Source organism: Schistocerca serialis, chromosome 1 (assembly GCF_023864345.2).
Source record: "Schistocerca serialis cubense isolate TAMUIC-IGC-003099 chromosome 1, iqSchSeri2.2, whole genome shotgun sequence".
Classification (NCBI taxonomy): Eukaryota; Metazoa; Arthropoda; class Insecta; order Orthoptera; family Acrididae; genus Schistocerca; species Schistocerca serialis.
Genome location: NC_064638.1, coordinates 843,115,979 through 843,142,875, shown reverse-complemented (window position 1 = coordinate 843,142,875; position 26,897 = coordinate 843,115,979). Strand labels below are relative to the sequence as shown.

The 26,897-nt window shown below is 45.1% G+C and overlaps 1 protein-coding gene across 1 annotated transcript in view; it reads left to right on the top strand.

The window, feature by feature from the left end:
• Positions 1–26,897, top strand: part of LOC126485007 (aminopeptidase N-like) — a 260,634-nt gene that overhangs the window by 95,821 nt on the left and 137,916 nt on the right. The window contains exons 5-9 of the mRNA XM_050108615.1: positions 95–219; positions 9,271–9,472; positions 16,990–17,170; positions 24,224–24,335; positions 24,549–24,630. Coding sequence (XP_049964572.1) covers positions 95–219; positions 9,271–9,472; positions 16,990–17,170; positions 24,224–24,335; positions 24,549–24,630 — 702 coding nt within the window. The remainder of the gene's footprint in view (positions 1–94; positions 220–9,270; positions 9,473–16,989; positions 17,171–24,223; positions 24,336–24,548; positions 24,631–26,897) is intronic.

The window sequence follows — 26,897 nt, the reverse complement described above, 5'->3', positions numbered from 1 at the left end:
TCAGCTCCATCTAATTACTTGCGATGGACACTCTTAGTTCATAGTCGATAGTACTCTCAGTAGAGTCTGCTAACCACCTGTCCGACTGCTGCAGGGCTGACGATCCAGCGTGGGAAGTGGACCACTTCGAGACGACGCCGCCCATGTCCACGTTCTCGCTGGCGGCGGTAGTCTGTGACCTCGGCATAGTGACGCCCAAGAAGGATTCCGACGAACAAGGTACTAATAATTGTAGTGCGAAGCATTGAATTGTTATTCCACTTTAGCACACGGTGACGTACGGCGCAGTTAAGCTGATTGAGGTACACTGACAAAATGGAAAGTGTTGCAACGTGTTAGGCCACGAAAACCTTGGGAAACGCTATCAGTCCTTCTTCAGGCGTGGGTCCACAGCTTCGACGTAATTCCTGAATGATGAGACAACTTTAAGAAACCATCATAGGCTGTTAGTTCCATTATGCAAGGTGCCTTTATTGTACCATGTATGTATTTGACGTTACTGGGCAGTTTCGGTCTGTAACCGATTTCAAATGTCTACAGTAACAATATCAGACACAGCAAAAAGGTAAGGCACGTAGCGAACATTGTCACGCTTTGTGTATTACAATTGCTGTTACATTACTTACAATGCATCGGCAGTGTGTATGTCATATTTGAAACCTGTTTCATGCTAGTGGGAACAGGCACTCGTTCCTCATATACAATTTTTTCTCTTCGTTGTTATTTCACAGCCCTTGCGCCGTAAGGGCTGGGGGGGGGGGGGCGGGGGCTGTAAGCGGTGTATTCAACCTGCTCTTCAGTGTCAAGGGCCAAGTAAAACTAAGAAGAAAAAATGTGAGATTAATGGAAGGCTTATACCTGTATATAAGAAACTTGGTGTTCCATGGTTTAAATTTCAAATGAAAACAATAAAAATGTGAAACGAAAAACAATAACAGTCCATTTAAAAATCGATGTACTAGGGCGTGCTGAAAAGTAATGCCTCAGAATTTTTTATTCCTTTCTCAATATCGATTGAAGTATTACATGTCATCCACATTAGTAGGTCGATTTTCCCACTTTGGTGACGCAACTTGCAACCCTCTGCCACTAAAGAGCTCCGAATTGAAGCGTGTAAGATGGCGGTATGTAACGTAACCATGTCGATGCATGAGAAACAGCCTGCTGTAATCTGCCAGAAAACTGAAAGCACGAATTCAAAAAGTTCGTCCACCCTTTAACTTGACAACGCCAAACCACAAGCGATAGCTGCGGCATCTGCAACAATCCGACACCTTTGGTTCACTGTCGTTGATCATTTTCCATACAGTCCTGCTTTCACCCCATCCGACTTTGATCTGCTTCCAAAATTTAAAGAACATCTGCAAGTACTTCACTTTGATAGTGATGAAGCGGCACAAGCAGAGGTGAGGTTGTGGCTTCGTCAACAAAGTTAAACATTCTACAGTGACGGTATCAATAAACTGTTCTCTCGCTGAAGAAATGTTTTCATCGCCAGGGTGACTATGTTGAGAAAGAAATATGTACACATGAAGAATAATGATGTAGAATGTTAATAATATATGTATTATTTAAAAAGGTTTCAGAGTTACCACAAAAATTTTTTGGAGGCATTACTTTGCAGCACGCGCTCGTAAATACTGATCTTAAAAAGAAGCGCTTCATTGGCACTAAAACTTGGAGGACCTGCCCTAGGAAAGACCTTCTGGTACTGAAGAGAAAAAAGATTAGGCGTTGAGGACAGTAGGAAGGTGTGGGTGTAAAGATGGAGGGGAGATGCGAGGAATTGATGGAGTAAGAAGCGAAAGTTAGGAGACAAGAAACGAGGAACGGTTGGAGGTGTCGATAAGACTGTAATTTGAAGGGAAGAAAGGGGGTAGGGAGGTATGGGGAGTCCTTATGAGGTGAAATGCGTGGAGCGCATTAATGGTTGGTAGTCACACACAGATCTCGAAAGTCTAAGTGTATGGTGTTGCACGACAAAAACTGTTTCCAAGAACACCTTTTGTGTTATATCATGTAAGCAAACACTCTTAACAGCTGGCTTCCTGATGCTTGTCATATCCATTCAACGGCAACGTATCCCCTTTTTGCTTCCTCATGCATCAACAGAATCGTTACAAAAACGCGGGAACATGTGGCGCCCGAAAAATATGCTTACGAAGGGACCGTACGAACTTCCCTCCACCGGCTTCATTCATATTGTCAGGGTGTGTAGAGCTCGACTAGGACTTGAACGTGGGTAAACAGGAACGCGCTACTCTCAGCCGTTTTCGATAAAATCGTGTTTGATTCTTCTAGGCGTGCTTACATACTTTGAGCCGCTGCATTTAAGGAGTGTGCAGCCGAGCGAGTGATCGCTTAGTGTCCTAAGTGCGAGGTCTCTGGATTGAGAATCGCTGCCGGTGCTTGCTGTTTCTTGGTTCCCATGTAATTCCTACAACGGATTTATTATTTTCGTAATCTTTATCCTCAACAAATGGGGAAAAAAAATTTGGTAAGGGGGCTGGATATAAAAGACGATTCACAAGAACTTTCAATCAGATCAGTACAATTTTATTTATATTATAGTATCTACATTAATAACAATTATGATGTGTAATCTACAAGCACTGTACGAATGAGGATGACACTGATCTTAGAAATATGGAAAATATTAAGGAATGGGCCGGTGGGGGCTCAGTGCGCAGAGCGGTCAGGGATCGAAACCCGAGGCATGGCCACAGTGTCTCTCTCACCGCCACCGAGCCTATTGGGCGTAGGAAACACGGAGACACAGGAATAAACAGAAGTGGAAGGCTTTGTTTTTGATTTAGAAAAGAAGCAAAAGACTGGGGTAAAGAAAAATAAATAAAATCCGCGCATTTATGGAGCGCTCTCCCACCCGCCGAGGTCGGGAGTAGAATCGATCGTAGGCGGCTTAAAGTCAAACACTGTGGAGGGGGGGGGGAGGGAGGGGGCGGGGGGGTAGGTGCACTCAGCTCCGGACACTCCGCAACTAAGTGGAGGTCTAACGGAGACCCCTCGAAGATAGTTGACAAACAATGTTCGGTAACGTAGCGTGTGTTCGAGCGCTTCATGGGCTGTTTGTAAACAGGTCGAGAGATCAAGGAGGGATTTTGGTCCCTCACAGAATAGATGACCCACTGCCCACCCCTTGACCAACGTAATGGCACGATATTGGCTGCGGGAAAATGTTTGTCCTCCGCGCATAGAAACATTCGCAGTTCGATCGTGTCAGGTGGCACTCTGAGATAACAGGCGGTGGTTTGCTGCACGAATCGCCAGACGTTGTGCGAACAGGCACAGGTCAGACGGTGATCATCAGTGTCGAGTTGCTGACAAAGGAGACAAATAGAGGAATCCGATAAACCAATGTTGTGCAGTCGCTGTTTTGTTGCAAAGTTCCTGTTGATTATGTGATATGACATTGCCCAGATTTCCATAGGGAGGAATGGCTGGTGGATGTACTCCACACTATGGATCACCAGATGGAGGGATATTTGGTCTCCATCATATTACGGGGAACACTGTGCAATAGTAGGTTGTAAAAATCCTTCATCCTGCTCGGACGTGTATCTGGGAGGCTGGTATGTGTATAACTATAGTCGACGAAAAAGCCTGAAATGTGCGACAGATGAGGCACTATGTGGCCGACGGGCACCAGTGGTGAGGTGGACGCAGGCAGGAGGGCCTCAAATAAGTTGCGTGTTAGGGATGTGCCCCGTCCGGTCCATTGTCTTCTCACGGTACTCGTATACCAGGCTGAATCTTGCATACGGACATTGACGAGTCTGAGGCCACCATCCCTTGGGGGTAGGGAGACTGTCTCATAACAGACTCTAAAAATGAAACCAACCGTAAGATACCGAGCGAGATGGCGCAGTGGTTAGCACATTGGACTTGCATTCGGGAGAACGACGGTTCAATCCCGCGTCCAACCATCCTGATTTAGGTTTTCCATGATTTCCCTACATCACTTCTGGCAAATTCCGGGATGGTTCCTTGGAAACGGCAAGGCCGACTTTCTTCCCCATCCTTCCCTAATCCAACGAGACTGATGACCTCCCTGTTTGGTTTCTCCACCAAATCAACCCCAACCCCGCCCCCCCCCCCCCCAACCGTGAGATAACAGTCAAGGGATCGCCTGAGGGTTTCGCCATATTGCCGTCGGCAGAGGGGGAAAGTGCGAGATGTGGACCAATTTCGATGCAACATAACGATTAAGAAACTCAACGCGTTGAAGTGTGTCCAGGCAGCGCAGGAGGTTCTACAGCACGTCGTTATGGATGATGTGTAACAAGTGAAGGAAATTCGTCCTGCTGTGCGTGTGACAGTGGGGGTACAGGCAATGCCCAGGTATTGCAACTTCATCACAAATGGCAGGAGTGCCACTCCAGCTTCCTGGAAGCCTTGTCCAATGTACATTGCAGATTTGGCGACATCATTGCACTGTCAGCTGCAGCCCCATAATCTGTAATCAATTCTAGGAGTGCTCGAATCTCGAGCCGGAACTGACGAGAAGGAGGAGGTCATCTGTGTATACCCGACAGCGAAAAGTGAGCTGGCGAAGTGTGAGGTTCGGGAGCTCGGTAGTCAGGCCCTCAGTGAGCGGCTGTAGGGCGATAGGATGCAGGAGGGTAGAGAGGGTGCACCCTTGTCGCGATTGAACGACGGATGGCTACCGGCCCTGTTAAACGTCCATTGTTAAGTCACCGCTCATGACCGTTGAACCACGGTCTGGTTTGTGGACAGGAAAGACGATGAGCCCATCAAAGGCAGGAGGGAGTTCTTGGTCAGATGTCATCAGTTCTTGAAACATAGTCGTCTACCGCGTTGCCTTGAGCCCATGGAGGGTTTGGTAAATCTCAGTCGGTAAGCCGTCAATGCCAGGCGATCTGTTGACTGTACCCTTATTGATTGCGTCGTCGACTTCGTTCACCACTGTCAAAGTATCTGCCACTATGTGGGGGTGGGTGCGCGTGACGTAATGCAAAATGTAGTCATTTGTTTCAGCGTCATCATTTCTTTCTTAGAAGTACGTCGGTAGTGTTCTACGAATGCATTAACGATGTCATTCTGATTGGTCACTTGCGGGCCATGAGGCGTGACCAGAGTGTCGATGAGCTGCCGACGACACTGTCGTTCGTCGGACATTATATTATGCATGAATGGAAATGCCAATCCTCCTGATCGTGGTGCCTCGTCTGTATTGCCACTCCTTGCAATTTACGGCGTGCCAGGACAATTACCCTCACTTTAGTTCTCTGCGTTCCAGCTGGTTGTCTAGGGTACGCGACAGAGCATCCAGATCCCAGAGAATCGCATAGTAGAAGCTGATGGCGCTGCGATGCCATTTGGCCAAGTCCTTTCCGTATCTCATCAGTGGCCACTGGATGCCTGGTTTGGCACAGTCCATCCATCACTTCACTGCCGAGTGGTAGCTGGGAAGGCGTCGTTCGCAGGCTGGCTACAAGTTGGGTGATGCAAATGAGAAGTATTGAGTTTCGACGGCGCACGGCTGCACCATAAAGCTTTGGGGCAGAAGGTGGACCATGCAATGAGCGTGTTAGTGCAATTGTTGGAAAAGGCCAGTGGACAATGTTCGGCATCCCATATCACAGATCTAAGATCCAGTGAGACATATGTCCTGTCTAGAAGCCTTGCAGAATGACTGGTAAGAAGGTACGGCCAGAATGGTCGCCATGCTCGGCTTACCAGGTATCTTGGAGCAGGAGGTCCTGCACCACTATGCATAGTTCCTGGCATGTAGTATAGTGTGGAACCAGATCTTTCTGGTGCAGAACGGTGTTATAATCACCTCCTAGCAGGCAGTGTTCGTATCGCCCTAAAAACAGGGGTGGGGGTGATATCCTCAAAACTGGGCCCATTCATGTCATTAGTCGGTGCCAGAAGGGGCATAGATGTTAATGAGGCGTATCTCCATGGCAGTGAATGCCATGCCTCGAGCTGATGGAAGGAAGGTGACATCGGTGACAAGAATCCCTTCGCAGACGTAGATGGCCACTCCACGGCCCATGGGATAGCTTACGGTGGCGTGCGCGGTATCGCCATTGATATCTAGGAGACTGGTCAAGTGAACTTCCTGCAAGAGGGCGAAATCAATATCGTAAACCCAGAACATATCCTGCATTAGGCGGATTTTCACCCTTGACCGGCTGTTGTTATTGTTGGTGGTTGCCATCCGATAGGGCTGGTGGCGGACTGCTGGAGGCCAGTCCACTCTGGCGTCAGCGCAAAGGCGTGGGTGTCGCGGTGGAACGTCATACCGCTCGCCCACGGGGGTTCTGGGGAGAGTATGACTCCCTCGGGCATGGGTGTGTGTGTGTGTTGTTATTAGCGTAAGTTAGTTTAAGTTGGTGTAAGTATTGTGTAAGTGTAGGCAGAGAACGTCTTCAGAAGTTTGGTCCCTTTGGAATTCACATATGAGGGACTACTGTTATCGTCATTAAATGTAAGAGTTGCAGAGCCGCATTGTATTTTGGAGTGGGAGCGCTCTTTGTATGATATTACTAGTGATGTAAATTTCAGTGTTAATGTACCACTGTAGCAAAATGAAGACAATAGATCATATCAGAAAAATGATTATTTATTTTATGCAGCAATAACGATTGTAAACAGTTTTAACAGATTGGTGTGATACAGGATGTTTAGTCAACTGCAGGCACTGCTTTATCACCATTGTGACGAATGACAGTCGTGTTTTATCACCATAGTGATGGGGAACAGTAATGATGGGCCACTTGCATGATAGTAGACAATTTTTAGCACTGGCATGAGAAAAAAACATTTAGTAAAACCTCCAAGCATTTACATACCAGTAACAAATAATTTATTACACTGTACTAATAATATTACTGGAAGCAATTTTAAAATTATCTATTATGTTATGCTTTTATTATGTTAGGTATGCAAACTTTCGGCACACGACTGTGATTCTCCCCTCCCGTAAAATATATAAGCGTATTCTTTGGGCGCTATATGTTCTCGCGGTTTTGTAACGACTCTGTTTATGTACAAATAAACAAAAGAACACGTTGTGCCGTTAAATGTGTTTGAGAAGAACTAGGGATCCAACTGCTGAAGTACTTTACTTGCATGACGTATTGCAAAATGTGTGTTTGGAAGCAGTTCGTGATGTTCGACGTGAACGTCCAGTCACAGACTGCAGTTGGCGGCACTAACGGTGGAGGATATACAAAGCTTGTCGGGAGGTCGCGGATAATGATGATGTTGGTTTGTGGGGCGCTCAACATCGTGGTCATCAGCGCCCGTAGAAGTTCCAAACTTTCATTACCAGAATGATGATGATAAGGACAACACAAACACCCAGTCCCCAGGCGGAGAAAATCTCCGACCCGGCCGGCAATCGGACAAGGACCCAGTAGTGATCCAGAGGCAGCAACGCTAACCACTAGACCACGATCTGCGGACCGGGGTGGTAAAACAGTGCAGTCGTTGTCGCAAGGAGGTAACAGGGCTGTTTACCTGACGTCCAAAAGGGTATGGTCATTGGCTTTCGGGCCAAGGGTAAAAACATTTCCGAAACGGCTAAGTTCGTAACTGTTCAGGTGCAGCCGTGATTAAAATGTACTGTGCATGGCAAAACGGCACTGTCCAAAACAAACGGCAGGCCAACTGTAGTGCACCACGAGCCGTAGGTGACAGGGGTGAACGACGGCTGTGAAGACGTATACTGGCGATTAGAGTGGTGCAGTTGTGTAAATGACCAAGAGGCTACCAACAGTGTCTCCTCAACAACCATTCAGCGAACGTTGCTGCTTATGGGCCTCTGCAGAAGGCGTCTGGTTCATGCAGCCATGGTAACTGCTGTTCATCAGCGACAAAGCTTGGAACTTGCACGCCAGTACTACAAGTGAACACCCGCTGAGTGCGGACAGGTTGCCTTTTCAGATGAATCACGTTTCATGTTGCATTGGACAGATGACCGTTGGCGTGCACGACGTGAAACGTCTGAAATGCATTTTCTGGGTGGTCTCGTCATTCAGAAAGACGCAGTGGATCAACACAAGTATGCATTTATCTTTGGAAACCATTTCAACTCCTACACGCAGTTTGTTCTTCCTCGACACGACGACATCCACCATCAGGACAATGTAACTTTTGACACAGATTTAAGATCCAAGAGCACCAGAATGAGTTTACAGTACGCCCCTGCCCATCAAATTTGCTGGATTTAAGTGGCTGTGAGCACTATGGGACTTAACTTCTGAGGTCATCAGTCCCCTAGAACTTAGAACTACTTATACCTAAGTAACCTAAGGACAGCAGACACATCCATGCCCGAGGCAGGATTCGAACCTGCGACCGTAGTGGTCACGCGGTTCCAGACTGTAGCGCCTAGAACCGCTCGGCCACTTCGGCCGGCTTTGCTGGATTTAAACCTAAACGTTGATCGGGCTGTTCACGTCATGTATCCTTAACTGAGAAACCTAACACAGATGGTCACTGAAGTCCTCCTGCACGTGTCGCAGCAATTCGTGCTGCAAAAGGTTGTTAGCCAGGCCTTTGACAAGCGGTCACATTAATGTGACTGGAACGTGTAAGGGGCCTACTCCAACAGCATAATGGAAGGCCCCAACAACAGAAAAAAGTGGTTCAAATGGCTCTGAGCACTATGGGACTTAACTTCTGAGGTCATCGGTCCCCTAGAACTTAGAATTACTTAAACCTAACTAACCTAATGACATCACATAATCACACACATCCATGCCCGTGGCAGGATTCGAACCTGCGACTATAGCGGTCACGCGGTTCCAGACTGTAGCCCCTAGAACCTCACGGCCACCCCGGCCGGGGCCCAACAGCAGTTCACACTACAGACACCTTGTCGTGCCCCTTGATTTGTCCCCTGTAGAGCATGAGATATGAAGAGGTTAATTTTTTATGTCATCTTACAAGTTTCATGAAGGGGAAGAAATATGCAAGGCGAGATGCACAGGCTGTTGCATCCATGCCACTACGATTGGAGAAGTGTATTCGTGACCGTGAGGGTGACACCTCATACTGATGTTAGTGATTGACATCAGTTCAGAATGGAATGGGAGATTAATTGTTAAATACCCGTCCTCGATAAAGGTTGAAAAATGTCGGACTGTTACTTCATGGTGTAACACACTTCATTTCCGTCAGCGGAATGCGCAATATTAATTAAAAAACATACAGCTTTACTTGGTATCTGATTGGGTATTAACACGAAAGCGGCAACTAAATAACCTGTGTCGGCAGATCCGAAGCCGGCGGTGAGCGTGTACGGGCGGTCGCACTTGCTGTCGCAGCTGGAGAAGGCGGCGGACCGCGTGCCGGCCATCGTGCGCTGGCTGGAGGCCTACTTCGGCGTTGCCTACCCGCTGGCGCAGCTGCAGCTGGTCGCGCTGCCGCACTACTCCTCCACCACGCCGGCCGACATGTTCGGCGTCGTCATCTTCAGGTCAGTGTCTCACCGAACAGTGTCAAGTCCCAACATGCGACTGATATTCGTCTACGTGTCTGAATGCATCAGATCCTGTAATGATATCTGCAAGACGTGAACTTGTTCTATCGAAATAATATATATATATATATATATATATATGGCTTATTTCAATAGTGGTACAAGTCCATTACCTCCACTTTTCTGTCTATAATGCTTCTGACACTAATGATCCAAGCAAACAGAAAGAAAGGTTCATCTCTAGCAAGAAGCCATATGCTTGAATATTTCTGGTATTTCAACTGCAGATTTTTCAGCGCTCATTTAACTTTAGGACTCTGTATCATAGAATGAACAAAAGTGGACTTGTACCACTACTGAAATAAGCCCTTAATCTATATATACGTATATCGTATATTGTGTAGGTGGTACCCTGTATCACGTACAAATTTGAAAATGTCACGTCTTACCAAGAGATCCTGCTCGGTAATTCTTTATTCGCATCTACACTGCTGAACATAATTGCAGGGTCGCTTTTTCGAAACCTCGTAATTGCCTACCACTGCGATGTAGAAGCTTGAAATTCGGCTCAAAGGTGCGTACAACGTTCTTCTGTCATAGTGCAAAAGCATGGCGCCCTGCGATATCACTTTCGAGTTCGCCTCTGCTTCAAACAGCAAACTGTCGATAGATCCGAAGAAAAGTCCAGAGCTTACAATTTCGTGTAAGTATAAGGTGGGTTAGTGGTGTCACACTGGCACCAAATTTCACCACAATTCTACCCAACGCCACCGTGTATTTGTATCACCAGATGAGAGGTTGTTACACCCCTTCCTGCATTCATTTCATCCCTTCTGTTGAACCGAGCGGGGTAGCGCAGTGGTTAGCACACTGGACTCACATTCGGGAGAACGACAGTTCAACCTGATTTAGGTTTTCCGTGATTTCCCTAAATCGCTTCATGCAAATGCCGGGCTGGTTCCTTCGAAAGGGCACTGCCGCTTTCCTCCTCCATCTTTCGCTAATTCGAGCTTGTGCTCCTTCTTTAGTGATCGCGTTGTCGACGGAAGGTTAAACACTAATCTCCTCCTCCTCCTCCTCCTCCCTCCGTCGACGCCTCTGCATAGAGGTAAGAATTCGTGCACCTTAGTTAAGGACTTTGAATATGTGTTTGTACAAAGGAAGCCAGTCATTGATTCCTAGGTGCAGCCGTCCGCAGCTCGTGGTCGTGCGGTAGCGTTCTTGCTTCCCGCGCCCGGGTTCCCGGGTTCGATTCCCGGCGGGGTCAGGGATTTTCTCTGCCTCGTGATGACTGGGTGTCGTGTGATGTCCTTAGGTTAGTTAGGTTTAAGTAGTTCTAAGTTCTAGGGGACTGATGACCATAGATGTTAAGTCCCATAGTGCTCAGAGCCATTTGAACCATTTCCTAGGTGCAGCCGTTTCATCACCCATAAGCTGAGTGGCACTACGTCACTGAACTAGCGCCTGTTGGCCGTATATAAGGGGTATCGAAAGGACATGTCGCCCCGGCACCTGGGAATTGGTGACTGACTATCTCTCTACAGTCCGCCCCGATAGCTGAGTGCTGCCGGCACGATAGCTCAGCGTGTTCGGTCAGAGGGTTTAGCTACCCTCTGTAATAAAAAACTGAGTGAACGGATCAATGAACAACCTGAACGGGTGACATCGGACGTCCGCCACGAGCAAATTCAACGAACAGTATAGAACAAAATGAGATCACAAAAATAGTGGTCAGCGTGACGGATTGCTGTCCTACGGGTCCGGGTTCGACTCCCGGATGGATCGGAGATTTTCTCCATCCAGGGACTGGGTGCTGTGCTGTCTTCATCATCATTTCATCCCCATCTGGCGCGCAGGCCGCCCAATATGGCGTCGAATGTAATAAGACCTGCACCAAGGCGGCCGGACCTGCCCCGCAAGGGGCATCACGGCCAATGACGCCAAACGCTCATTTCCATTTTCCATCTCTGTATAGCAACATTTTTGAAGTGCCCGGCAGAGATGTGCTGTTGGTACGGATCGTTTTCCCTAACTGGGGTCCTAAGAGGGACCATTTGCCATTTTATTCACGCATATGCAGTGTAGTATCCCCCCTCCTCTTCCTCTTCCCTCATAATCGCGCTCAGCGCTCAGCTGGGCACGAGACGGGAGGACTGAGTGAGCATAAACACGCTTTGCTGCTTGCGATAACGTTCACATTTTGTCGAAACGTTTTGAAAGGTCCCTAGTGGTCCCATCCTGTGCAACTGAGCAAAAACGGCGCTCGCGTTGCACTCGAAAGAACACGACCGCGTTCGCTGGGGTTTGCAGTCCTACATTCTCCTTGGAGAAGGGTTGAATCGTCCGGCGGGTGTCAGCAGGCTCAAAGACTGTCAAGGACGTTTTTATGTTTCTCACCGCCCTGCGAACTGTCGTTTTCGAACGCGAAATGTGTGGGAAACAACGGCCCCTGGGATGTAGTGGCTTCACTGTCGTACTTTGTGCCAACATCTGAGGCCTTCTCGTGTTGATTCTGAGCTGTGGTGTATCTTAAATGTTTTCCTCGGCCGTACATAAGGAAACCGTGTGATTAGAACTCTGGGCTTCGCGGTTCCTACCTCCATTGCAGAGGCGTCGAAAGAAGGGACGAAATGTAAGAAGGGACGTGACGACCTTCCAATCGTCTGGCACGTCCACGGTGGCGTCTGACAGGACTTTGGTGACATTTGGTGCCAGTGTGACATCTTTAACTTACCTTACACCTCGCGTTAAATTCTGCGCTCTGACTTTTTTTTTTCATACCTGTCGACACGTTGCTGTTTGAAGCGTCCTCGGGACCGAGGGTTATGTCGCAGGTTGCTGTGCTTTTGCACTATTACAGAGGAAGGTGATAGTCAGCTTCGTGTCAGATTTCAAACTTCTGTGTCACAATGGGCGACAATAACGGGATTTCGAAAAAGTGACCTTTTAATTGTGTTGTGCATTATAGATTTATATGGGTGCTCCGTTTTACATCTCTTCGGACGTATATTCTTTGATATTTAATAGTTACTATCACTAATTATGTGATCGAAGGATAATTTCTTCTTCTTCCTATTCATGTGCAGGACGTTACAGGTATTTGTGGTGAGTGCCAGCTGCCAGTCCCAGGGTCATATGCAGATTCTCAGCAGGACTTAATTGGCCACAGTTTTGTCACGATGTGGCTTTCCTATATACAACACCACAGTCGGCGAATAGTGTCCTTGATTATCGACGTCAAATCATGCATTTACGTACACTGTTTCTAAAAATATAGTCCAATAATATTCACGTATGACCGCATCACATGTGACAGAATTACCGACGTTTTGGCTGCTATTCACCCTGAAGGGACAAAGAAAGATACAGTGGTAATTAGAGACGGAACACAAGCTCGGATTGTTTCAAAGATGGGAAGTAACTCGGCCGTGTCCTTTCAAAGGAAAGATCCCGCCATTCGCATGGAGCTACACTCCTGGAAATTGAAATAAGAACACCGTGAATTCATTGTCCCAGGAAGGGGAAACTTTATTGACACATTCCTGGGGTCAGATACATCACATGATCACACTGACAGAACCACAGGCACATAGACACAGGCAACAGAGCATGCACAATGTCGGCACTAGTACAGTGTATATCCACCTTTCGCAGCAATGCAGGCTGCTATTCTCCCATGGTGACGATCGTAGAGATGCTGGATGTAGTCCTGTGGAACGGCTTGCCATGCCATTTCCACCTGGCGCCTCAGTTGGACCAGCGTTCGTGCTGGACGTGCAGACCGCCTGAGACGACGCTTCATCCAGTCCCAAACATGCTCAATGGGGGACAGATCCGGAGATCTTCCTGGCCAGGGTAGTTGACTTACACCTTCTAGAGCACGTTGGGTGGCACGGGATACATGCGGACGTGCATTGTCCTGTTGGAACAGCAAGTTCCCTTGCCGGTCTAGGAATGGTAGAACGATGGGTTCGATGACGGTTTGGATGTACCGTGCACTATTCAGTGTCCCCTCGACGATTACCAGTGGTGTACGGCCAGTGTAGGAGATCGCTCCCCACACCATGATGCCGGGTGTTGGCCCTGTGTGCCTCGGTCGTATGCAGTCCTGATTGTGGCGCTCACCTGCACGGCGCCTAACACGCATACGACCATCATTGGCACCAAGGCAGAAGCGACTCTCATCGCTGAAGACGACACGTCTCCATTCGTCCCTCCATTCACGCCTGTCGCGACACCACTGGAGGCGGGCTGCACGATGTTGGGGCGTGAGCGGAAGACGGCCTAACGGTGTGCGGGACCGTAGCCCAGCTTCATGGAGACGGTTGCGAATGGTCCTCGCCGATACCCCAGGAGCAACAGTGTCCCTGATTTGCTGGGAAGTGGCGGTGCGGTCCCCTACGGCACTGCGTAGGATCCTACGGTCTTGGCGTGCATCCGTGCGTCGCTGCGGTCCGGTCCCAGGTCGACGGGCACGTGCACCTTCCGCCGACCACTGGCGACAACATCGATGTAATGTGGAGACCTCACGCCCCACGTGTTGAGCAATTCGGCGGTACGTCCACCCGGCCTCCCGCATGCCCACTATACGCCCTCGCTCAAAGTCCGTCAACTGCACATACGGTTCACGTCCACGCTGTCGCGGCATGCTACCAGTGTTAAAGACTGCGATGGAGCTCCGTATGCCACGGCAAACTGGCTGACACTGACGGCGGCGGTGCACAAATGCTGCGCAGCTAGCGCCATTCGACGGCCAACACCGCGGTTCCTGGTGTGTTCGCTGTGCCGTGCGTGTGATCATTGTTTGTACAGCCCTCTCGCAGTGTCCGGAGCAAGTATGGTGGGTCTGACACACCGGTGTCAATGTGTTCTTTTTTCCATTTCCAGGAGTGTATTTAGGGAAATTACAGACAACTGAAATTAGGGTGGTCGGACACGGTTTTGCACCTTCGACCTCCCGAATGCGAATTTTAGCGTAATTCCCTTACTTAATGTTCATATGTAACGAAGAATCAGAGTCTGTGCGCATGCATTATTCTAGCTGTATTACAGTTATGAAAATTTTATAATTATTACGTAACAGAAAATAATTATATTTGCAAATAAATATTACTAATCTTGCAAAGTCGGCCTAAGTATCTGCGCTCGTTTCTTTGTTCCTATATAAACTTTTAGTATGTCTGGTCCAAGGCTTCTAAAAACAGATCGCTGGAATATTATCCTACTTTTCAATACAGTTTTCATTTATTGATCTGTTCTTGTCACACTTTTCGCAATATCGCTTCTTAAGAAAACACATTGTGCAACATTTTTTCACTAGACAAAGAACATAGTAGATCACAGAATGACATGTACCAAACTCAACGAATGCAAAAGACTCTCTGTAAGCATTAGGAGCCCCGTTTCCAGTACCTGCTAGAACAGGATGTAGTTCAAACTTGTATTAACATGGCTGTCTTCATCGAAATTGTTTTTTAGATTTAACTTACGTAATGATTTCTGGAAATAAATATTTAAATGAAGATTTATATGTCTAATGTTTAATAACAAAGGTTGAAAATTTTGACAGCGTGAAAAATAGCAGCTTCCTGCAATTGTACAAGTTCGAATTTATGGTCAATAATAAAATTAGAAAAATTGTAAATGAAAACAGGAATTATGTTTGTATGAAAACCGAAGTATAATAATATTACTTTTACAGTAAAGTGGGTTTTGGATTATTTAAGTTAACAATTGTTATTATTAAATTTCATGCTCCAAGATCGATATTGCGAAATGGATCGATATGAATGATAAAAATATGTTATCAGGAAAATAGATTTTAGGCAATGAGCAGTATGTAATTTAAGTAATGAAATAGATCCAAGTTTGGGAAATATTTATACGGAATCGAACATTTCAGTTGACATAGGAAAGTTACGAGAAGGCAAGGTTCATTACAGACCCCGGTGTGCTAACCACTGCGCTACCTCGCTCGGTATTCGCCCTGATGAAAGCTGTGTGTAATAGCACCCGAAACATTGATAATTTTATCACATACGACGCTGTCACCCACAAGCATAAGGAGTTTATTTAAAGATAATATAATCACGTATGATGGCCGTCACGAGACTTGTCAGTTTATATGAGGATTTCTGCCTGTCGTATTCTTCCAATTCCCCGGATCGCATTACAATTAAATCTCTATTTCTTTGTTTGGGTCATCTCTCTTTTGCCTGGTTCGCTGCGGCATGCCACGAATTTCTCTCCTACGCCATCTCAGAGCAGCACTTGCAACCCATGTGCTCAGTTATTTGTTGGATATATTCCAATTTCAGTCTTCCCCCAAAAGTTTTTACCTTTTACCCTTCTGTACCGTGGAAGTTGTGCTTTAACACAAGTCCTATCATCTTGTCCTTACTTCTTGTCAGTTTTTTCTACATGTTCCTCTCCTCGCTGATTCTGACGAAAACTTACCACACCACTTAATTTTCATTATCCTTCTATAGCAAAAAACCTCAGACGTTACTATTCTCTTTCTTTCCAGTTTCCTTGCAGTTTCTAATGGAGTTCTGTATAACGATGTACACCAAACGTACAGTCGCAATTATCCTTCCTCAAATTGGGGCCTATTTTTGATTCTAGTATACTTCTTTTAGCCAGGAATGTTGTCTTTGCGTCTGTTAGTCTGTTTTTTACCTCCTTCATGCTTCGTCCGTCACGTGTTATTTTGCTTCCAAGGTAGCAGAATTTCTTTAATTTGTTTACTTCGTGGTTCAAATGGTTCAAATGGCTCTGAGCACTATGGGACTCAACTGCTGAGGTCATTAGTCCCCTAGAACTTAGAACTAGTTAAACCTAACTAACCTAAGGACATTACAAACATCCATGCCCGAGGCAGGATTCGAACCTGCGACCGTAGCGGTCTTGCGGTTCCAGACTGCAGCGCCTTTAACCGCACGGCCACTTCGGCCGGCTTACTTCATGGTCCCTAATGATAATGTTAGGCATTTCACTAATTTCATTTCAGCTGCTACTCGTTACTCGCATGTTGTTACAGTTTACCCTCAGTTCATAGTCTGTGCTCATTAGACTACTTATTACATTCGACAACTCCTGTAATTCTTCCTCACTTTCACTGATGATATAAATATGATCAGCGTATCTTATCAGTAATATTCTTTCACCCTAAACTGATTCTCTATTAGAAAACCTTAGAGTCGGGTAAGTCACTCATGTGTAGCTTTCATTCCTTAGAATACAAGTTTGCAAATGTATAACATATTCCGTACCTTTTGTCATCTTCACGTGCTCTTTAGGCAAACGCTCGTCATTGAAATACGACTGGCAAACTGCCAATTCCTCTGACTCTGTGGCAAACCATACATTTGCATGCGTGCAGTCTCGTAAGCACTGCTTTGAGCACAAAGCCTCTGTGAGTCCCAGGACTCGGATTACATGTTATAGCCGTAGAAACTCTGCATGACAAAGACGGTCCGGAGCACACATCGACTGTGGTGTTTGCGCATGCGCAGGGAGCAGGACCTGGTGAGCGAGTCGACGCTGACGACCATCCTGGCGACGGAGCTGGCGTACCAGTGGCTGGGCCACTACAGCACGCCCTTCCCGCGCGCCAACGACGTCCACATCACCAAGGCGCTCGTCAAGTTCGTCGTCAGCGCCCTGAAGCAGGACCCAAACCTGGAGCCCTCACAGGTCAGATCTCTGACGGCCTCTCCGGACGTACACGTCCAGCTGCTGTAGCCTGTACGGATTTGTATCGCAAACACCATAGTAAATCAATTCTGTTCGCCAAATGATTATTATAGGTGGTAAGTGTTTGATTCGTAAAAAAGATGTTCTGGTACTGTGACTTTCCTGCTGGTTTGTTGGTAAATTTGGGAGACGGGACAAAAACAGCATTGGATTAGGGGAGGATGGGGAAGGAAGTCGGTAGTGTCCCTTTTGAACGGTCGTCCTCCCGAATGCGAGTCCAGTGTGCTGACCACTGCCGCGGGGGTAGCCGTGCGGTCTCTTGCACGATTCGCGCGGCTCACCCCCGTCGGAGGTTCGAGACCTCCCTCGGGCATGGGTGTGCGTATATGTGTGTGTTGTCCTTAGCGTAAGTTAGTTTAAGTTAAATTAAGTAATGTGTAAGACTAGGGACCGATGACTTCAGCAATTTGGTCCCATACAACCTCACAGAAATTTACAAAATTTTGCTAACCAGTGCTCCACCTCATATGGTTCGAGACCTCCCTCGGGCATGGGTGTGCGTATATGTGTGTGTTGTCCTTAGCGTAAGTTAGTTTAAGTTAAATTAAGTAGTGTGTAAGACTAGGGACCGATGACTTCAGCAATTTGGTCCCATACAACCTCACAGAAATTTACAAAATTTTGCTAACCAGTGCTCCACCTCATATGGTTCAAATGGGTCCAAGCACTACGGGACGTAACATCTGAAGTCATAAGTCCCCTAGAGATAGAACTACTGAAACCTAACTAACCTAAGGACATCGCACTCATCCATATCCGAGGCACGATTCGAACCTGCGACCGTAGCGGTCACGCGGTTCCAGACTGAAGCGCCTAGAACCGCACGGCCACACCGGCCGGCCATAGATTTGAACTATTAGATACTGAAAAACAGGAAGAAATGTTTTAAGTTTAAAACCGTCCAAAGCTTTGAAATTTATTCTTTGTACGTCCCTTCTTGCTCTCTTTTCTTGCTATCGGCGTTCATGGTCGAGAGCCGTCCACGGAGCAGCCAAGGTTCCACGTAATTTGAAGGGCCAGAACTGGTCGGTGCTGAGCCGTTAGTTTCAGAAAAAATAGTGAAGAAACATTTTGTTGGTATCAGAGAGGCTCTACCGTCAGTAATGATCACATTCATTTGGGAAAACCGTGTTTCACGTTCACTAAATGACACTGCAATTGTCGTGGTGGTAGTTATCAACGGAAGCAAACTTGTGGGCTGCTTTATCTTGTTCTTACAATTTCCACCAAAGTACTCGCAACTATCGAAAAGATACTCACGAAATGGTTTAATCGTATCTCGTCTGTTCAACCGAAAGCGAACTGCAAGTGTCTCAACATCTTTTTCCACTTGTCAGTGTCTGCAGTTCTGATTTTTTTTCATCAGAGATACCGGTCATCATAGATACCGGGTAAGGAGTACCGGTGCTTACCGTAACAAATCAAGCACTGTAGGTAGTGGCTGCTCTTTGTCGTAAGACAATGGCTAGTCATGACTAAATGTAGTACAGGTTTTGTAAATATCCTTAGCACAGCCTAGTTCATTGGAACAGCGTTAGCTGCGAGACAGTCAGCAGGTTGATTTTAGTAGTGGAATGCTTTTGTACGCTTCGCCTGGCTGGAGGAAGCCTTCCTTCGACCTGTTAAACTTTCACGGTACAGTCAACTATGGTGTATAATTTCTTCTTCTTCTTCTTCACAATAATAATGCAAAAATTTTCAGTTGCTTAATATACAGGAGAGATCTGAAATTTAATTCAACTGTTTACGCGATCGCTACTGGGTGGCTTGATTCTTTAAATAATACTTAGACCAAATGACGAGGACGCATCGAACAAAATAATGTAAAGAAAATTTAGCTATTTGTGAGATTGTAATCTCCCTGACCACAATTACGGATGCAAAGAAAGAATAATACCGTCGTTGCAGTCACAGACTTGCCATCGGGATCGTCCGACCGTCGTGTAATCCTCAGGCAATGGCGTCATCTGGATATGGGTTGTCGATTTAGCAGACCTTGGTGCTCTTCGATTGCTCCCAATAAGGAAAAATCCCTGATACTAACCGGAATTGAATCCGGGTCCTCCGCATTACAGTCTGGCGCATTGACTACACCGCTACGGTGGCTGACAATTACAGTTGACTAGTTCGATTTGTTTAAACACTCTACAGAATATATGGCCAGATGCAATCAACTTCAGTATCCACGTCAATTCTGTAGAAGGCAAATTTTATGGAAATTGTACTAATTACTGTTCAGTATGGAGCAGGATTATTACAGATAAAGGTGAACAATGTCATTACAATACTATCCTCACGCTTATCGCTTTGAAACACAGACATTTAAGTTGTTCACATTTAACAGTAGGCCCCACCTGGTATGGACTACAGTTAATATCATTTTATATTTCTCTTCTTCCAAACCGTCCAATATATCACTGTATCAGTTACGTGTATATAGGATCGAGAGCGTTTCAGCTTATATTACTTCTTGTGCCTGTGCAATTTATAACAGTAAAAAACTTGGAAATACCTTCTTCTACCTATGCAATTCAAAATCTTAAATAAGTCGAAATAAATCTGAAAAAGGGTACATTTCTACTAATACTACCACTGTTGAAAGCAGTACACACTTCTTCGATTTTATTAAAATTGATTTATTAAACAGTAAAACAGTTTTTTTAAATTTTTATCACTACAAAAACATGTACCAGTTACCAACTACATTAATTTCAGCCAAATGAATTGTGTTCGTAGGTCAAGTAAGTTCGTTGTACTTAGTGCCTCAAAAGGTGCGTTCTCTCCACTATAAAACTCATACATCTCAATTAAAGCTCAATCTCGTGTCTCGACTTTTACCTATACATTTATTACTGCCGACCCTTCTCGCCCTTTTTTTGTTTATCGAATATTTATGAGTGTTCTCGTGGATTCAACGGTTATATTTGCAACGTAAACTAACTTTTAATAATTTAATGTTTCTAACGTTTAAAAAATACATACGAAAAAGAGAAAGGCAACATTTTACACTGCTAATGGCACAGACAGAAAAATTACAGGCAAATAAAATACCGCTGTGGGTTAAGTGCATAAACTACCTTTTTCATATACGGGCTGTTCAAAAAGTCTTTGCTGCTTCGTGGACGGCTCTCGACTATGAACGCCGATAGCAAGAAAAGAGAGCGAGAAGGGACGTACAAAGAATAAATTTCAAAGCTTTGGACGGTTTTAAACTTAAAACATTTCTTCCTGTTTTTCAGTATCTTATAGTTCAAATCTATGGCCGGCCGGTGTGTCAATGGCTCTGGGCACTATGGGACTTAACATCTCAGGTCATCAGTCCCCTAGAACTTAGAACAACGAAAACCTAACTAACCTAAGGACATCACACACATCCATGCCCGAGGCAGGACTCGAACCTGCGACCGTAGCGGTCGCGCGGTTCCAGACTGAAGCGCCTAGAATCGCTCGGCTACACCGGCCGGCAGGTGGAAGGAGGGGGGGGGGGGGAGGGGTAGGAAATAAACCACAGATTGATAAGAGGAGATTAAAGTACTGCACAAATGTGACAGATTAGACTCTTACATTACTGAAGTGGTAAAAAGTTTGAAAGTTTCTGAGGTGAACATTCCAACGCACACATCACAAAATGAAGTTTAATTTTGATAGAAAAGAAATAATACGTAGCCTGGTATCTATTTCATTTAGAGTCTACATCTACAAGATAGGAAAAAGAGAAATTTTAAATTGTTATGTGGCTTGTTCCAGTATCACTGAAGTTACAAGGATTTTTGGGAGGAATAGTAGATATGTTAGGAGGTGATAGCGTAGATTAATTCGCATTAAACATTCCACGCAACACGTGTCCAATTTTTATAGCTTACAGAGATACGGCAGGTTAGACAGATACGTTTTCATTTCACCTGGGTTTATGTTTCGGCTGTCATTTTTGATTTGAAGTTCCAATTGTGAAGTTGTGCTTGAGTTTACATAACTGAATTTTTCAACTATGGTTGTCATTTGTTAGCCAGTTCTAGTGTATCTTTTATGCATGCTGCGTGTATTTACAAATACTGAATACAACGATATGGTATTTGTGCACCGGTTTTGTAACAGGAACCGCTGCTGCTTGTAGAGGGTGCATTCGACGATTTCCTAACTGCAGAGTACCAGACCGAAGAGTGTTTACTAGTGTTTACACTGCACTGTGCAATACTGCGGCAGTGCCCAGCTGTCATATTTCATCAGAATGTGCAAATAAAGAGAGTATGGGTTAAATAGAAGTCATTAACATTTTGCAGAATATAGTCGTTCAACAATTACATATTTAGGTTCTAGAAGCACCGGTGTTCCTCATACAATAATACGGCCGACATTTCGTATGGATAGCCTCTGACCTTATCATTAACAGCAGATCAACACCTTTGAGAAAGAGCTGAAGCTACGTAAGAATTTTTTCGTTGCCTAATTGCAAGTCGCCGCGTTCACTGATGAAGCGGCCTTAACTCGCGGCCGTGGAATAACTCTCGTATCTCACGTTAGTGCTGCTGCAAGTACCCACTATCCTTAATGGAGAAATTTTCAAGCATGCTTCTCTGTAAATCTGTGGTGTTGGGCGATAGACAAGCAAATGACTGGACCTGTTACGCTCCCGCATCGTCGTACAGGACTCTGTTATCTAGACTTTCTCGAAAACCATCTTCCAGCATTATTGGAATAACTTCCTACAAAGATGGGTATGTTCATCCAGCATGACGGGTGCTATATTTCTGTCATTCGACAGTGAGGTCCATATATCGTGATGTCTTTCTAGTTGTCCAGCGGCCGGTGAGATATACCAGCGGTTGGTCACATGGAGCGGCCGCTGACAGCCTCGAGATATGACGCGACAGCCGGCCGGATGCAAGACACTTTGAATCGTGCTGTGCTTAGGTCTCCACCTCGCTTATACCATACTCCCTGTTTACTGAATTTCTACTCGACTGTGTTTAGAACTGCTGTTATTGATGGACTGCTTGAACCCGGACTAGCTGGGTTATTCTCTTTGTGTTCTACGAGTAACGACGAGCCGGCTCGGACTGAAACTGTGAACTATCAAGTGCCTGAAGTGTATTCATATTCTCTGTGTAACAAAGAGTGTGCCACATCATAGCAGATGCGACAAGTCCTCAAGTGACACACCCTCTAAACCTAATATTTCCCGGAAGACGGTTTTGCACAAATGGCATCGCTTCTTTGCCACCAACACCCCGAATCTTAAACTTTTCGATTTACCTGTGGGGATGGCTGAAAGGCGAAATCTGTAAAGAAAAAGTAAATACAAGAGGCGAATTAATCGTTCCAACTGTGGACAGTGCTGCCCCCATAAGATGACCCCAACAGATACACGAAAGAGCTACACTTGGTGCTGTCAAGAGAATTCGAAAGTGCATTGAAATCGCAGGTGGAATCTATGAAAATCAACTGAAAACTTAATTATTTGCGTTCGTTTAGCGCCTTCTGTAAGTCTGTAACAGACAAAAATTGGGCATATGTTATAGGAAATGTTATATGCGAAACTGTCTGCTCTACCACCTGTTGAAATATTTCTCCTGATAACGCCTGATATATGTAACATATACTAAGTAATAATGAATGGTTCTGCTAGCGTGTTAGAGCTATAGGATGATATTGAACGTTGAGGATCAGATGAAAAATTGAATGAAAATTTATTTGAACACAAATATACCCAATTTCTTTTCGTAGGAAGTGGGTCATCTACATGGCAGCGATGGCACGTTCCGTTAAATCTGTCGGCTGTTGTGCTTGAGCTGTTTATACGAGGGCTATTAGGAAAGTAGTGAACATTTTGGCATAAAAAAAACTAAGTACGAGAAATACATTTTATTATATACATCTGAAAGGGATACTGACACTACTTTTCCACGTAGTCACCAAACACATTGAGGCACTTATCATAGCGGTGTACAAGCTCTGAAAGACCTTCGTCGTAAAATTCTGCCGCCTGAGACTTCAACCAGTGAGTCACGCCCGCCTGGAGTTCCGCGTCGTGATCAGAGCGCTGCGTTGCAACCCAGTTCGTCTTGCGAAACAAGTCGCTTGTGAAAGATCGGGGCTGTAGGACAGGTGAGGGAAGATTTCTCATTTGAGTGAATTAAGTAGTTTTTTAGTGCGTTTTGCCATGTGAGATCGGGCACTGTCGTGCAAAAACAAAATTTTGGACGTCAGCTTTCCCCGGCACAAAATTTGTGGCAGCTTAGCTTTTGAGTGACAATTTCGAACAACAAAGTCCGTGAAACTTGTGGAAAAGAAAGCGAAAGATCCGGTAATGAGAAGCGACGGTTTTCACGAATCGTTTCATCAACTTAAGCGGCAAGATCGTCAGTCACAGTGCTCGGGCGTCCACTCTTCTCTTCATCATGAACGTTGGTTCGGCCATTTTTAAACCATTTCCGGATGGAACATTCACTCATTACGTTGTTTGCGTACACTTCGCACAGTTCACCATAAATTTCTATAGGTTTTAGGTTTATTGCCAACAAAAACCATATCACATACCGCACCTCACAACTGGCGGGATTTTCGACTGCAGCGCACATTTCAAATTCGAATATCGAAAAAAACCATACGCGTAGGCGTAGAAACGTTCCCACTGTCACCTGTCACGGATGGATGCCGACTGAGCTGCTGAGCACGCACATACCAAAATATACGCGCTCGGCCCGCGCCTAGCGGCGTCAGACGGAAACGTTTCCCACTTTCTGAATAGCCCTCGAGCTTTTAACAGCAAAAAAAAAAAAAAAAAAAAAAAAAAAAAAAAAAAAAAAAAAGTTTTGACCACATACGGACGTCAGAACTGTACGTTCTTCTTGTAGTGTTTATGGACATATTGGTTTAAATTAAGTTTAGAACACTCGTTGTATGAATTACAAATGATAATTAGTGGTATAATAGCGTGTTGTTATATTTGTCTTGTTGAAAATAATGGTATGTGGACTTACGTTTTGGATACAGGCGGCGTCTAGGGTTATCCCTCCTATGGGCTACAGTCTCTACTATGAATACAGCAAACGCCACCCTTATTCTCTCATTGGCTCGCTGAAGGAAGAGATCCGCGTTGCTAAAAGTGAGTATTCGCAACACAGTTTTCTCAATAAATGCTAGTGCTAGCTGCAAGCATAAACTCCATAAAGTCTGTGAAATATTACAGAATTATTACTTAAATGAACATGGGCTACTATAAAATACATGAAAGTTTGTAACAAATTTTCTTTTCTCAGAATATTACAGCCTGAAACTGTGACATTGACAGTGGTCTCTCTTTCTTTCTCAATTTTAGCGCAGTGGATCTTCCGCATGCTGAACTACACTCTCACCGAACGAGTTTTCGTGCACAGCATCCGAAAATTCATTCAAGCCAGGTAACGTTATTATTTCATTACCTCTCTGTCTCCACCACTCCGTTCCTGTCTTCCTCCCTCTCTTATTCGCCCGCCCCCAAAAATCTCTCTCTCTCTCTCTCTCTCTCTCTCTCTCAAACACACACACACACACACACACACACACACACACACACACACGTGCGCAAATAGCGACACCGTATATCCATTAGTTAGCCCCATTAAATTTTTAAGAACTTCTTATACTCTCTTTCACCATGTGTACGTCTTTGGGAGCGAAGAAGTCGTTTCTGGACTGAAAGAAGGAGACTGAAGTATTGAAAGAAATCTGTGAGATATTTTAATACCAATTATGGCATACAAACCAAGAGGCAGAGGTTTCTTTTTATGAAAGGACGAAAGGTTGAACAACGTTTCATGAGCAATCGACGATGAAGTCATTAAAGACAGATTTCATTATGGATCTATTCTGAGGACTGTAGTGACGTACCAAGACATTAATGAGTTGGTCGGTAGAAACTCGCTTGGAGGGGTTGTTTACGGGAACAGCGTCTCAGAGAGACAATGCGTGGCGGTTGTATTAAAGTCTAAAACGAGTGTGTCTGCGCAGTATTATGTTTAAATATAGGACTATACTGAAGGTGGGTTCTACATCCTCCCGGGCGTAATAAATACTGCTAGAAACACTACAGTCTATAACAGACTGATGTTAACGTCCGAGATACGCAGGAAAATAAGGGCTGCCAATCGTCTGTTGCGATGTTACGGAGCGTACGCAGAAAGACAGTATGCAGATGGCCTTATTTTAATGGAACAAACGAGACCGATACCCGACCTTGCTGACGATCGATAGGAGGCTTTAATGCGTTCAATGTGCACTGAAGGGTCGACAGTTCACGTCATGCCTCAGCATGAATGGCGAAAAACTGTCCTGCATGAGCTACTAGCAGGATGTTAGGGTACTGACAAGAACTATGATTGACGATCTTAGTTGTACAAAACTGCCCCACTCTCAGCTTTAACGGGTGCAGTGGGTAACTGTTCATGTCAAAGCGTTACCACTCCTCCAGAGCACCCCAGAAGTCACATTATAGCAAGACAACGACCACCGACATGATTGGGAACATCCGCTTCATCTTATCCTTTCCTTCTTTTTTGTGTCATATTAGTCTTCTAATTGGTTTGATGCGGCCCGCCGCGAATTCCTCCCCTGTATCTTTTCGTATCACAATACAGTAGCACTTGTAACCTACGTCCTCAATTATTTGCTGTATGTATTCCAATCCCTGCCTTCCCCTACAGTTTTTACCATCTTCACCTGTCTCTCTAGTACCAAGGAAGTTGTTGCCTGATGCCTTAACACATGTCCTGTCATATTGTCCCTAGTCCCTGTCAACGTTTTTCATACATTCCTTTCCTCGCCGGTTCTGCAAAAAATCTCCTCATTCATTAGCTAATCAGTCAACTTAATTTCCAACTTTCTTCTGTAGCACCACATCTCTTATTCTTTGATTCTCTTCCGTTCCGACTTTTCCACAGTCCATGCGTCATTATCATACAATGCTATGCTCCAAACATACATTATTGGAAATTTCTTCTTTAAATTAAGGTCTAGCAGACTTCTCGTGGGCAGGAAGCTTTTTAGACTACACGATCGTGGGCACGTTCCCGTTGGGGCATTATGTCTTTTAGTAAGTCGGCCTGTGTCTTATTAATGTCCCATCGAGGTAAGTATTAGTGAAATGAGGGTAGGTTTTGATACCGAGCAGGAGCAGAGTGGGAAAAATGAAATGACAGCGAGTAATATATTTTAAAATAATTCAGAACTGATTTATTAGAAAGTAAGAACTGCAAAAGATATTTAAAATGTTTCTACCAGTCTTATTTAGTCAAAATTTGGGGTTCAACATTTAAACAAATCGAAATATATAACTCAGAGAATTACAGGTTTTATTCAAAAGTAATGAACTCTATGGCGCTGAACCTAGATCAGGTTGTAAACTGGAAGTTTGCTTGTGAGTTGGTGAACTCAACGAATGGGAGCATAAAGAGAAGGTTGTAGTAACAGATTAATTTGTAACATAGCTCGATGTCTTGGTTTGGCTGAAATGTGGTAATATGGTTGTGAGTTATCGAAGGTGTACGCAACGGGAATAACTATAATTCTTTAATGTTGTTGATGTTTTAATCCTCAATCGATATTAATATTATATTAATGATTTTAGGTTAAGATCTATGTTACATCTGAATAAAAGGTGTCTTTGTTTTATCAAACAAATCAAATATGG